Source organism: Myripristis murdjan, chromosome 20, assembly GCF_902150065.1.
Source record: "Myripristis murdjan chromosome 20, fMyrMur1.1, whole genome shotgun sequence".
Taxonomy (NCBI): Eukaryota; Metazoa; Chordata; class Actinopteri; order Holocentriformes; family Holocentridae; genus Myripristis; species Myripristis murdjan.
The window spans coordinates 27,015,342-27,029,618 of record NC_043999.1 but is presented as its reverse complement, the minus strand read 5'-3'; the positions used below and the strand labels follow the sequence as shown (position 1 = coordinate 27,029,618).

General features: G+C 40.9%; 1 protein-coding gene across 2 annotated transcripts; it reads right to left on the bottom strand.

Annotated features, from left to right (window-relative positions):
- Window positions 1-469: 469 nt before the first annotated feature.
- hccsb (holocytochrome c synthase b) lies at window positions 470-13,774 on the bottom strand. 2 transcript variants are annotated; one of them, XM_030079485.1, is made up of 8 exons: window positions 13,637-13,774; window positions 11,141-11,261; window positions 10,984-11,031; window positions 7,693-7,826; window positions 5,605-5,753; window positions 4,532-4,651; window positions 3,812-3,898; window positions 470-2,754 (listed from the first exon to the last, which is right to left on the bottom strand). In XM_030079485.1, exons 2-8 carry the CDS (start codon window positions 11,247-11,249, stop codon window positions 2,556-2,558), a joined length of 846 nt encoding a protein of 281 aa, XP_029935345.1. In that variant the 5' UTR covers window positions 11,250-11,261; window positions 13,637-13,774; the 3' UTR covers window positions 470-2,555. The 2 variants fall into 2 exon arrangements, with proteins under 2 accessions (XP_029935345.1, XP_029935347.1); XM_030079487.1 differs by having other exon boundaries at window positions 13,506-13,642.
- Window positions 13,775-14,277: the final 503 nt, after the last annotated feature.

Sequence of the window (14,277 nt, the reverse complement as noted above, 5' to 3'; positions counted from 1 at the left end):
GCATGTTGTTGCTTACAAATAGATCAAAGATACCAATTCTAGTGATATGTCTCCCTCTGCTGTCAAACCTTAAAACTGCATCAGCGGTGCTGGGTAAGTATAGTTCTGGTTTCTCCACATTATAAAAAGGGCCTTCACTTAGAGCAGACTCAGACCGGGAAACCTGGCTGGCCAAAAGTGCTGTCAGGTTGATTAATACAATCAACCTGAAGGTACTTCATATGCTCACATGTTGTGTACAGCTGACTGCATTTGGTCCAGCAGATGGTGCTAAAAATATCTGAAGACAATATTATATTTAAAATAAAATTACAAGGCCATTACGCTAAACAAAAAATTAAGAAAAATCAGAAAAACTCCCAAAAATAAATAACAAAAACAAATACAAAATAGAAAAAGAAATAATAAATTTGGTTAAGAGGGCAAAATTAAAGTCTGCCATGGGCAGAGTGAAGGACAGAGAAACTCATTCCAGAGGCAGAAGGAGCAGCTTTATTGTTCATTTCACTGTTTCTAAAACACAAAAACTTTCTGGGGACTGGAGCATCAAGGTATTGTACACACAGAAGTCTGGAGTCACCAAAAAATAAATAAAAATTAGCATGTATTTCTGACAAAATAATGCACTACAAGTGAAGCAAAGAGTTTTGATACCAATGTAAAATTTCATATAGCTTCAAGGAAGAATCATTGTATTCTGATACAGACCCTGTCTCTGGAGAATCAGTCTGTGGATCACAAAACAAAGTGAAAAATGAGTAAGTGAGCAAAATGAAAATATTAATATTGTCTGAGTTTGACAATTCAGGTTCATGTGTAATGTTATGTTACACAGTGAATAACCGTTGAATAAAAATGTGTTTGGATTTTGCATGTTTTTAATTTAAAAGGTTTAGTCAAATACTAGCTAATGATGTCTTGGCGACTGGTGAGTGAAGTGAGCATGATGTATTCAGCAGTTATGAGGGGCCTATTCTAACTGTCATATGTGCAGTCATGTACAGTGAAGAGGCAGTTTCACAGACTGATATGAGCTTACCTAACCTCAATCCAAACCACTGACCTCTGCACCTAATGTTCATCAGAAGACAACACAGGGCACACGAACCAATACAGGGAGGAGGGGAAGATGGAAGAGTTCAAATATCTCAAAATCACAAGGCTGAAATCCACTCTAATCTTAAAAAAATAAAACTATATCTTGCACTTCTCCCTCAAAACCTAGACTAAAGCAGCCCTAACCCTCACACATTCAACACAGTTTTTTGTCAAACCCACTTTAAGAGTGAGAATAATGATGGAACGTTAATACAGAACTCTTCTCGCCAACAATTTACAAACCATACCACTGCCAGAAGATGGTAAAGTGGGTTTGACTAGAATCTAATTACGTTCTTTACAGTCATAACATACACAGTACAAAGGCTGAGAGATTCATGAATGGCAAAACCCCTTTTGAAGAGAGCCAGTTAGCCAGACCAGGTCACAGCACAGAGGTGGACAGCCTAGTGCTCAAACTGCCACGAGAATCATTAAAACCAGTTTTCCTGCAGCTACCTCCCACTATGACACTCTCCCAGAAAAGCAAAAGTGCATAAAATTGGACAAAATGGGTACAAGCAGGCTGCAAGTGTTTAGAGTGACCCTGTTGGTGTACTGGTTCAACAACCAGTTAAATATAATGCAATGTCATGTGTTCAGTGTATGCAAAGTAACATCTGTTTTCCAACATGTTTTATTGCATTTATACCACAAGGAAACAACTATATCTACAAACTGCCTGTTGGATTCCTGAATTATGACCCAAAATGAAACACCAGTGGTCAAGAGGAGGGAATGATAGACTCATTAAAAAAAGAAACAAACATAAAACAGAAATCCACATCTGTGTGACGCCTGACCTCTGATGGTGAGAAGTCTTTGGTGGCAGGTGATGTCATCACATGTAGAGGACCATGAGCCCTGCTTTTCACCATAAGAGGTCAGGCTTCACAGAAATTTGGGCTTGGGCTGTATTTTTAAACTGTGAAAACAACAACTGGCCAGGAGGTATTTAGTCTACTGAAAACCTGAGGGATTTCAACCAGTGTGAATGTGTGAATTTTCAAGTTGCTTCTGGCCAGCAAGCCATTCTGACGGTTATCCTCATGTGAAATGAAGGCAGCTTTACACAGCTTAACAAGACTGACCCATCTACCCCAGAGGGCAGTTAGACTGATTCCAAATGGCAGTTTGAGACGGACATGCTGAGTAACTCTGTGCTACTTAGACACACAGACTTGCTAACTGCACTGCAAACCTGAAATTACATCTCCCACTGATGATTACTAGATGAAGCTCAATACAGCCCAGCTGACTGAAGCTCTGCTGAAACTACCGATAGATTAGTTCATCTGGATTTTCTTCGTGGGTCTTGTTTATAGTTTCTTTTCACGGCACAACACATTCCGCAAAACTAAAATGAAGAACTCCTTTCATTTTCAAACTCCGCAAATGTGTTCGAACTTCACACAGAGACCATGTATCTGTGTGATGTCTGTGTGTGTCAGAGTCCTTTAGGAGGTCCAGCGCCACCAGGCCACCTTCATGCGATCCCAGACAGCCTCTATAGAGTCAAAGGCCGGACGCACGTCCAGGATGGAGAACTCGTAGGTCTCTTTGTTGATTTCACCGTCGTAGTAGTCGATGACATAGCGCACCTCCTTCCCACAGCGGTCGACGATCCAGTCGTGGCGGTCAAAAGGCAGCTCGTAGCTGGTGGGGGGGCACGTGGAGATAAGTGTTACTTTCTTGATTTGACTTGAAATTGGGTGGAGTGAAACTGTCTCTTACAAAACAGTCCCTGGGGCAACACTGACAGTACAGTCAATTATCAGTTCCGTGGTTTATTGATGTTGACGACTTTGTTAGCCACAGAAGGAGGGCATTATAGGGTGGTTGTTTCAACCATAAATTCAAATTTGAAAATCAAGGGATTTGGATTATACGTTGGGAAATCTTTACTATCCAAGCATGATTTGCAAAGTGGTATGATGTGAAGTAAAATGTGGGTAAATAGTAAGTGGGTCACACACTGGTACGGTCCTTGTTTGAAATTTGATTTAAAGAGAAGGATCAAGTCTACATGGTATTAGGGCTGCCTTACAGTTGCCAAGCTATGAACAATTTGTTTACTTCCATAGCTTACCTCCCTGTCTTCATGCATGTTCTGCATCACTCCAAATGGAATCAAGCCTCGTTTGACTTTAACTGAATTATGCACCGAAAAGAGGAGTGACGGCCACCTTTAGCTCTAGTATGAATGGGACCTGAAAAAAGTTGGCCACTGCTGAACTTTTCTGTCACTGAGCATCATCTGCCAAATCACATTTCTATGCTTCATTGTTTCCCCACTGATGTGGTTGTTTCATGAATCGTAGTTCCAGCTGACAAAACGTTCATGTTCAGCTTTTCAAAGCTCTCCAGCTGTCTACAACTTTTATATCGAAGACTATGTAGCTGCAGATCATTATGTGGAGCCTCCTGCACTGTAGCAAATGGAGTGTTCTGCACTTTCCAAACTGGTCAGAATCCAGCCACACAGGTAAGCACTTAGAAATGCCTTAAATTAGGGCCAGGCTTAGGCCAAGTCTGCCATATCAACACACATTATTAAAACATAATGCTGACTTTTTGCCAGAAGTGCAATGGCAAATGCATTTGATTTGTGAGATGACATTTCAATTAAGGAATAATAATAATAAAAAAATTTGTATTAAATGTGAATGGATAAACAAACAACCAAACAAATAAAGACTCTAAATTAGCTCACCCCATCCAGTGGCGAAGGCGTGCTCTGGGAGAGTATTCTTTGGCTTTACCACCAAACCTTTTCAAAGATGGACCACACGGGCATTCACTGGAGGGAGACACAGGTGTAAAATCAAAAATCACCACACAAAAACTGGCCATTATTTAATGATATGGCAATGTACAGGATGCCATCAATTTTCAGTGAGGAAGAGCAGCTGGATAATGTCAAGTAAATAGAGATGCATTTTTTCTTGCAGTCAAATTCTGCTGGGATACTGTCACAAAACAGACTTGAATCTCCACAAAACATTTTATTTTCTGGTGAACTGAGCTTCATTTCACTGGGTAATGTCCTTGTTCAGGTTTCCAATAACATCTGGAGGGCAAGTACAAGCTCCTGCACTTGTTCCTCTTGAGGGATTTTCGGTACGTTAAGTGCTTTCAAAGGTTTCTACATTCCCAGTGAGTGAACTGGCGCTATTCATCTCCTCCAATGATTTCAGCAGTGGAGCAATAAATATTAAACTTTCTAACATTGTCAACGGGGTTGATTTTGACAGCCAATTCTGATTTAAGTCTTGTTTTTGTTTTGCTCTTTTTTCCTGTAAATTCCTCATTAAATTGTTAGCTGTTTTTATACTCTAACTGATCTATATTCCTCAGTGCAGCTTCTTGTATTTTGTACCCATAATCAGTTAAATGCAAAGTGGAAGGCCAGCTGCACAGAGTGTTGACTCACTGTGCATGGAGCGCCTCCCATTTCAGGATCTCCTGCCAGGCCTGCTCGTTGTTCTGATTGTGTATCTTAATAATGTTGGTCATATCTTGAGGCTCAAGAGCATCATCACGCCAGCGCCACCTGCAGTATAAGAGGAGACAACAACAACAGCTTACCCCTGCCAATGAGCACTTCATACATAGGGTCGGAGTTTGTTTTGTTTGTTTGTAGGTGCTGCTGACATGGACTTCAGCTGATAACTGTCTTTTGAAAGTTGGCGTCATGAGAGGCCTACTAGGCCTACTGCTTGTGAAGTTTCTCAGAGTAACACAGATGGACACGCTTTTAGGTAGTTTATTTCTCCCTGCTTTGCTGTGAAATTCAAGATGCACAGACACACACCTGCCTGATCCACAGTTACTGCACAAATTTTAAAGTCACATTCAAAGCTCTTAATACCTTTTAAAACATCAACAAAGCAACTGAACTTGAAATTCATTTGAAATTAAGAATCAGCTTGGACAACTGTTGTGGGTATGTTAAACCCACAACAGTTCACTCCTTAGTTCTTAACTAACAGTGTTAACTGAAGTAGAACAAAGAGTTATCCCAAGTACTAAAATTCTAAACAGAAGCCTGCTATCACTCACAAACTTAAAAGGTGTCAAAATACCAACAACTAAATCTTCTGTCTCTAAAAACTGCTAACTATCATGATACCCATGATAAATACATTACTTATTTGTATTATACATTAGCTTCCCTTTCAATCATTTCTATCTGGGAAATCCTGACAGCACTGTAATAATTCTTTCTTCCATCTTCCAGTCAATGACAAAATGCAATTAGAAACAAAAATTTTAATGACTGGGAGAACATGACGAGATTTTTGCCCAAATTTGACTGCCCATTACATTCTAATTACAGTTTTCAAAAAATGGACTTTTTTCAGCTTTTGCTTATTGCACTGTGGGGCTGATTCACACAGCCACCAAACCTGTCCTGCTATGTACACAGGTCCTCAGTTTTCACACACAATGAATGGAGGGAAATTATTGGAAATTGCATGGCATAGCGACGTAAGATGAACTGACCCCTTCCGTAGCATGGCATTCCAGAACATCTGTTCAGAGGGATAAACCCAGTTTTTATCAGTGCCGTGTCGGGGAATTTTGGACTCCTCTCTGTTTAGTGGCAGGGAGAAAGGCTGGTCTGGAGCTGGAGTCTGGTTTGGAGGAGGCATCTGAGCATACACAGAAAGAGGAAACAATTCAACAGCACAGGGTTATTTTAATTCAGGACTCATTTATGACATTTAATACTGTCCAGAGTGGCCATGTCAGTATTTAATTCAGCTCCAATTACCTACTGTTTTTTCAGCACGCCCATGGGTCGTCTGATAATTCTAGTCCCTCTGTGCTTCAACTCGTTTGCAGATGATTTAGATGCTATTTGTGATACTTCCTAATTGCCAGTGAGCACACAAATTTATTATCTGTAAGCAGTGCAGATGGGTCAATATGGAAGCATCTGATGAGGTTTTTGCCAGTTTTGCCAGTACAAGCCCACTTAGAGATGTCAAGTTTGAAATGGAAAATCTAACTTTTTCCACACGTGATGTCACCTCCTGTAACATGACTGATGTTTTACTCTATGTGGCAACAAAGAAGAGGGGGGGAAGCGCACACCTGAATTGGTGAGGTGTTGACTAACTGGATACATACAAAGAGGAGGGATGCTGGTATTATCTAAACAATAAATACTTTTGCATCAGAGTTTTGAGTTGGAGGCTTTCCTCTCCTCCTCTACTCTGTGTGGCACACAAGCTGGCAAAACCAAAAGCTTCACAGAATTGGTGGAAGATCACAAATCTGGGACGATCAAAATTATAAACAAATGAGTGGATTTGTCAGCAAAAGAAAAAAGGAGAGGCTGTACGCTGAATGTATAAATAATATCTTTGTTGCTGAATGCTGCATATTAAAATTTGCTAAAGCTCTCATTCAAAACAGTTCAAGTTTTAAGCATCGTGACCACAGGAGACTTTTGTTCTGACTCAGACAGTGGATGCTGCCCGCCTTAATGATTACTGTAACTTTCATCAGATCCTGTTTAAGCCACAAAGCAGTGGTGTTGCTTTTCTGTTTAACTGGCTCACAGTAATAAAAATGCGATTCATGTGACTGCATAGCTTTGTGTTTCACTATTAAAAAGGGAAACAAAAGAAAATAATCGCAAATTGAACTGAGTGAGAATATGCTCTTCCGTTTTGCTGGTCCACAGTGGAAAAACAATTTTATAGCTTTTTGTTTTACAGCTGGCACAGAGAGAAATGATTGATCCAAAGGAACACGCATTAGGAGGAAGTATTCAATGTTTAAAACAAGAACAAAGACAACAAACAAGGCAGGACCATCATCATCATATGACTGTGGAAATGTTTGAAAACACTGATTTCTCCAAACTATTTGAAACATTTCAAAAGTTTCAAACTTGACATCTTTACCAACTACACCAACACCATACACTCGCTGGAGGCTCCAGGAGTCCGCTGACAGAGCTGGGTCCTGCTAGCTGCTAGGACAGTCTAATGTGATGACCACTACAGAACAGGCAGGTTGAACATGGAGAATGTTCAAGCACTCTTTGCATGACAATCAACCTGTAGGATTTGTACCTACTTGTGTGCATCAGGAAATGTGACTAAACACGTCTTGTTTGCCTCTGTGATTTGGCATTGGCCGAAAAATTACGTTTTTCTGGCACAAGTGAATTTTTAAAAAGCTCTCTTTCAGGCTTTACCGGGCAAGCCGTCCACTACAACATCCACAGTCTTCTTTGTGACTTCATTAGCTCAGTGTGGGTTGATACCACCTCCACCACACACACACACACACACACACACACACACACACACACACTCTAACACACATGTTGCTGTGTGGTGCTAGCAGAGTTAGCCTAACATTGCCTGGTGATGAAGAGTGAAGAGTGCCCTCCTCTCTGTCCTAATCTTAATAGTGCACAAATGAGGCTTTAGAGACTGCCTCATGAGCCCTTTATTCATGTCTCTCTTTCACAGACACTCCCCCCCCCCCCCCCCCCCCCCCCCCCCCCCCCTCCCTCCACACACTTTCCCACTCAGTACTATGGTCTTCCAAGGGAGCAAGTGCAGCAGTTACCATGTTTGCAGGGTCGATGTCACTCTTCATGCCCGTTGCAGCTCTCATGGGACACTCCACAAACTCATAGGCCCGGTCCTGGTGAACTGGACCTGCTGCTGCTTGGTGCATGGGGCACTCCGACGGAGGAGACGCTAAAGGAGGCAAGAGAGGCTGATGTGACTCCACTGTTACAACACACAGCATCCACCTGGAGAGTGATGCACGCATGTGTCTGCATTGTGTGTGTGTGTGTGTGTGTGTGTGTGTGTGTGTGTGTGTGTGTGTAAGTGAGACAGAAAACAGGCTTGGGATAAAAATCTAAAATATAATATTAAAACATATTTTAAAAGTGTGAAAGTTTAGCTCAAAATATAAAGTTGACAGCGTAATGAAATCTGAGAGATGCCTGGTACTTGTGTGAGAATGTTTGAGGAAGAGGAGAGATAGAAAATTATGAATCATAAAAAGTTTAAACAAAATCTTGTAACGGCTAAACAACTTAGAACATCCCCCAGGTACTTTTTCAATAAAACACAGTTTTTTGCATTATGCAATCTTAAGCCAATTTGTTTCTGGTATGATTACTTGGAACACTCAGAACAGTGATGTTTCATTCTCAGTGGAACAGACTACATCAGAGTTTTAAAGGAAAATGTTGACATTGTGCATGTGGATGTCTGATCACTGCTGATGGAAAATGTAAACAACTGAAGCAATAACCTCCTCGCTGTGTGCATACTGTATACTTCAGCTGTATTCTGGTATTAATCATTTAAAAAGACCAAAACAATTCACATTGGGTAGTAAAATACTGTGTTGATAAATGTGTCAATATGTGAATGAAATATAAAAGACCCTTTTCACAGCAGCCATTTTGACATAAACAGCAGGGAAACATGGGTGTTACTGATGACATTACTGAGGGTTCTGTTGTGTTTCAGTCTAACAGAACCAGGGCCTGCTATTGTTCATGCTGCCTCACTGGACACACTCCGCTACACTGACATGAACCTTTATTAATGTCATTAGGAACAGCTGTGGTTACCTGCTATTTCATGTCAGAATTGGCTGCTGTGAAAAACTCTCTCTTTTGGTGGGACAATATGAGAAAACCTCACACTATGTGATTTTGGCCTTGTAAACACTGTGTAACTCCTGATTACAAGAAATAATCCACTGGGTCGCTGCCTTTTTGTCTTGTAGCTATTAGCCTTCAAACTCGGCCTGAACAAATCAGTGAATCAGAGGTCATCCTGGGGTCGTCACACACTGTCTAACTGCAGTCCCTGACTGCCACCTTGTGGCCATAGCAGCACACTGAGCACACAGCAACCTGTTCTGCCAGCTGAACACTGAGCTGTGGCCAGACCCAGGACAAGTCAAATCAACAATCACAAGTCCAACAAAGGACCAAACATGTACCTGCTCACTATTTCTTTTGTGCCAAACAGAATTTACACACCTAACCTCACATATACTTCAGGGTTTATATATTTTTTAATGTGGATAACAATAAATCAAGTCCTTTAAAATATATACTATAGTATATGGCCTAGTTTCAATGTGAATGGGCTAAATAATATGAAATGTTAATAGTAATACTAAATATTACATCGCAAAAAGACTCTGGGCCCTATCTTGTGCCACCCGCTACCCGCTGCCACTACCCGCTACCTGTGAATTGTGGATTTAGGAACTTCCGCTATCCCTAAACAGTATCTTGCGCCACCCGCTACCCGCTATCCCTTATGCCGACTCCGTCATTTGCGCCTGGAGGTGTGTCCGTGGGCGTGTTTCATTTCAAATAAATCTTTAAATTATTGTCCGAAATCCACACATCTTTCCGTTTTGCTCTCTACCTGCACTTGGCATAAAGACAATAGCCTACATTTGAATAGCAAAAAAACTTGAAAGCACTCACTATGAGTGTAACACTTTTAATTAATAAAACTGCACAGCGTTGACGCTGAGGAAAACGCTGCCGCGGCAGTTTGCTTAATGACTACTGTGGATTTGACAGCTACAGCAAGAACGTCGGGAGAGATCCATTTACGGTTGCAGTAGCCGCCGCACAATCCGCCTTTGCTTAAACTCCCTAATGCACGCCCCGACGGAGCCTCGCCACGCACACGGTCGGACTGATACCGGGACGCCGCCGGAATGGACTGAGTATATTACTCATATAGACTGTTTAGAGGAAAGACTGTTTTAATTGGACACTTACGCCAGCACGTTTTATTGTTTTATCATAAGCCAGCAGCTGTGCTATATTTTTATTTTTAATATTTTATTTGCCCAATCTACCTTGTCAATAAATTAGTTTACACATAGTTCCACCTCTGCCTCTTGTGTGTGTGTGTGGTGTGGCCCGGGGATTTTACTCAATCAGTACAACCTTGTGACACGTCCACTTGGACACATGTGGCTCCACCTCCCGAATTAACTCGCCTATAATATAATATATAATATGTATATAAAGCCAACTTGCTTTAGCCTCAGTAGAAGCCCTGAGAAAATCTACCTCCCTCTCTCCATCGCGGGTTTAGGATTTAGGATTTAGGATAGCGCAGCCTGCCCTTAAAGGCAATGGCACCTGGCACACTGATTGGTTTAACTGGCGTAACGCCCAAAACACGCCTATCCATAATATAGCGGGTAGCGGAGGTGTTTTGCGGATAACGGGAGGTGCGCAAGATAGCAACTTTTGCGGGGGGGAATGCCTCTTGCGCAATGCTAAATCCTTAAATAACGGGTTTAGGGACTTTGGCGCAAGATAGGGCCCCCTGTGTTCAACATAACATTGGTTACTATGGAAACAGAAAGCCTAAGTAATGGATTTTTATTTGAGTTTACAATTTCACAAGCAAGGTAGCTGTTCCTTTGTCTTAGCTACAACGTGCTGCTGAAAATCCTGTGTGTTTCCCAGAGCTATACTTCCATGTACTAAGAATCAAGGCACTTCAAATAAATTATAATAAAAATAATCATAAAGGGAATGAGAAGAATAATAATATAACTAATAATGATAATTGGAAATTCCCACTGGCAAAGGATTCATTCTGCCACTATTGCCAAATAGATATGTCTTATTGCCAGATGCGTTATAGCCAAAATGAAAGTGAGGCCATTTATTTTGCTGGCACGAATAGTTGCTCTTCCTGATGAAGAAAGCTGGATTAATTGTGTTTGAGAAATGATTCCAGACAAACTAGCTAAGTATGTACTAAACATGGTAGACCAGAATAAGTTACTTCAACAATATTACAGGCTGTGAGAAAGTGCTGGAACTGACTGTGATCTCACACCTACCACTGACAGGCTGGGCTTGGTGCATGGGACACTCTGATGGTGGCGACACTAGAAGGAGGGAGACAGAAACACATTAGGATGTAGTGACTATACACAAACAAATATATTACGCAATCCTATCCTAAGTGAAAAGAATAAAAGCCACCACCACACACACCTTTAACAGGCTGGGCTTCCTGGTGCATGGGACAGCCCTGAGGTGGGGCAACCATTACGGCCTCGGCCTTCACAGTTGGAGTTGCAGGTGTGGACACTGAGGCTCCCATCCTGCCCACAGTCTTGTGGAAACACAAACACAGAATGCATCAAGACAAAAACAAAAAACATGATGTAGGCCTATAACATGGCACTGTGATCACATTCATGAGGATGCATGGATTAGAGGTGAATACTGTGATATTTTTCAATCATTTCTACAATATCACTACAATATCATGTACTTCCGTATTGATTCCGAATGCTATCAGTGCACCAAACTGGAAGGAATACCGAAGAAATCCAAATAACTAAGGTTGTCAGCATCAAGTGCAAAGCAAGTGTCATATATAGTGATATTATTGCATGCCTCCAACGAGGTAGAATATAAAGTGTTTCATGAAGAGAATGTCTAAATTCTGTTGAAATTAATGGTAGTTTAACATTACCTGCCTTACTGTTAGACATTAACACCATACAGAGAAATGTACAAAAAAACTCTTCACTGGTTTTCAACCTCGTCATTATGTATTTGTGTTGGTATCACAGGCCTATATACTTGCAAGAGCAAGACCAAGCAACAGCCACAAAAAAAGACTAATTTCAACCCACAGATGTCTATTCATTTTCTTAACCAGATAAATACTACCAGGCTGAAAGCAGGCAAGTGAAGCTGTAGTATGACTTGCCACTGCCCCTACTTGCATCATCAGGTCTAACAAGGATTTGATTTGATTTGATTTGGAACAGAAGCTGCCAACACAACACACAGAGACAAGTTTGGACATGTGTAATGATGTATGTAATGCCATACTATGCCATACTATGTTTTGTATATAGACATAAGGTTGAAAGGCTCTGAAATTCCCTTTTAAAAGCTTTTATGAATCTGTTAGGAACCATTTTTCAATTGAACATATACCAAAGGCAACAGGCACTTGTTTCAGTCAATTGAAACTGTTACTTTTATAAGTGGTTCCCTCCCACAGCCTGGCACCTAGCAGTGTCAGCCAAGTTTAAAATGTGCAACAGTACTGAAATTAAGTGCTGCTTCTCCCTAACTTTTGTGCACCATCATCAGTCCTGTTCTATCAATTAATGTACTGTATGTTTACTGGTAAGTTCCCAGTGTTTCATGGCTTTTTGAAGGTTAGCAGGGTATGGAAGGTGCTGGCAAACCAAGTAAGTAAATAGTAGGATTTAAAGTATTGATATGGTATGATATCGTATGAAACTAGACGACCTAAGGAACCAAGGTACCAAGCATGTCATGCTAGGTTGTCGGCAAGGGAGCTAAATACTGTTTCAAAGTTAGGCTACATTTTGATGAGGGAAAATCTGGCATGGCCATACATATCGAATTGGCAGCCAAATACTGTGATAGCATAGAGTCAGGAGATGTGCATATCATCCCAGCCCTGGTAAATACGTGAACAGATTTTTAAATTTGGGTCTGGCATGCACTTCACTCCATATCGTAGATTGATAGATTTATATGACTAAGCCAGGCAAACCAGACAAGTGCAAATACAATATCCATTCAATCACATGACAGAAATACAACAATATAATATAAATGGACATCTGAGACTATTTGCTAGCCATTTCCTCCTCGCCTGCTCAAAACTTCCTCCTGCTTCAGTGGTTTTCAGTGCTACTGGAAGTTGATTCCCTTGGAATGCAGCAGTCTATAAAAGGTAGCTTTGCCCATTGAACTCTTCAACCTAAAAAGAATCAAATATGTTGAGCTGCCTCTTGTTGCACTGAAGGGCTGAGTGATGTATTGCTATCTTATCAATACTGGGATGTGAAACTAGATGTCCTGCATTACAATAAAGGGATGCAGTTTCCTGAAGTTATTAGACTGTTTTTATTATTTGCCTCTTCACGGCTGGTCATCATATTCACATTACTGATGACTCTTTAACAAACATGTGATGTAAATATCTTATGAAAGCGTCAACAGTCATCCATACAATATCGTCGCAATATTGATATCGAGGTATTTGATCAAAACTATCGCGATGACAACAGTGATGACTGTCTCTGCAGTGATGAAAGCGGCTGGACAGACGATATGCTGTCTGACAGTCCAATGAGACCCAGGCTACAGTTCATGTCGCCCACCGGGCACACAGCTAGCATGTTATCTAACAGTGACTGCGGATGGTTACCTTACCAGTTGAAGTTTAGTACGTTTTCTGAAATGTAAAGTCCTATGCGTAAATCGACATTCACAACAGACTGGCACTGGATAACCCTAACGTTATAAACTGTCACAAACTAAGTAAAGGTTAGCTAGTAGCAACTCCTGCCGTCTACCTTACCGTAACGTTAGCAGCCCTGCTAGCTTTGCCTTTCCAAGCGACTTAGCGTCTCCTAGGACAGCTCGTCTTGTTTCTCAGGCAGACCCACGGAGAAAAGCTCACCTGGCTCACAAGACTGGAGAGGAACTGACCTGTTCAGATAGTGCCGCTGTGCACAGGACTGAGGTTGAATAACGTTGTCAGCCTACACTCCCAATGTCAACGTGCAGGGCACTTCAGCTGTTACCCACAAGGACTTGCGCAACTATGGGTTACGTAGCGCACTGACGTCACCGGCTACGTAACCAGTTTACAGGTGGTGGACAAAATAACGGAAACACCCAATACATAACAATAAAATATGTGTACCACACGTCTTTAGCCCAAAACATACGCCTTGAAGGTCTTGATAATGATCTTTCATAAATCTCCCCCTTCTATCAGAGAGAAGAAGAAGAAGAAGAAGAAGAAGAAGAAGAAGAAGAAGAAGAATTTAGATTGTTGTCCAAGTAGCTCTTTTTGGCTTGTTTTACAGAATCATTTCTCAAAAAATTTAGGCAACGATTTCATTTAAACAATGAATAATGCATTAGTCGTGTTTAACAATCCCAGAGATGAACATAATATAATTAACTTGATTATCATTTTGAGATTATTTAGAGACTGAAAGCATCAGAAATGCTGATTCTGATACAGAAGAACTTGTTTTTTTTTTTTTTTTTTTTTTTTAAATGGATGGATAAATCAAATTAGAAAAAAATGCTATGCTGACATTAAGAAGTCAAAAATTCAA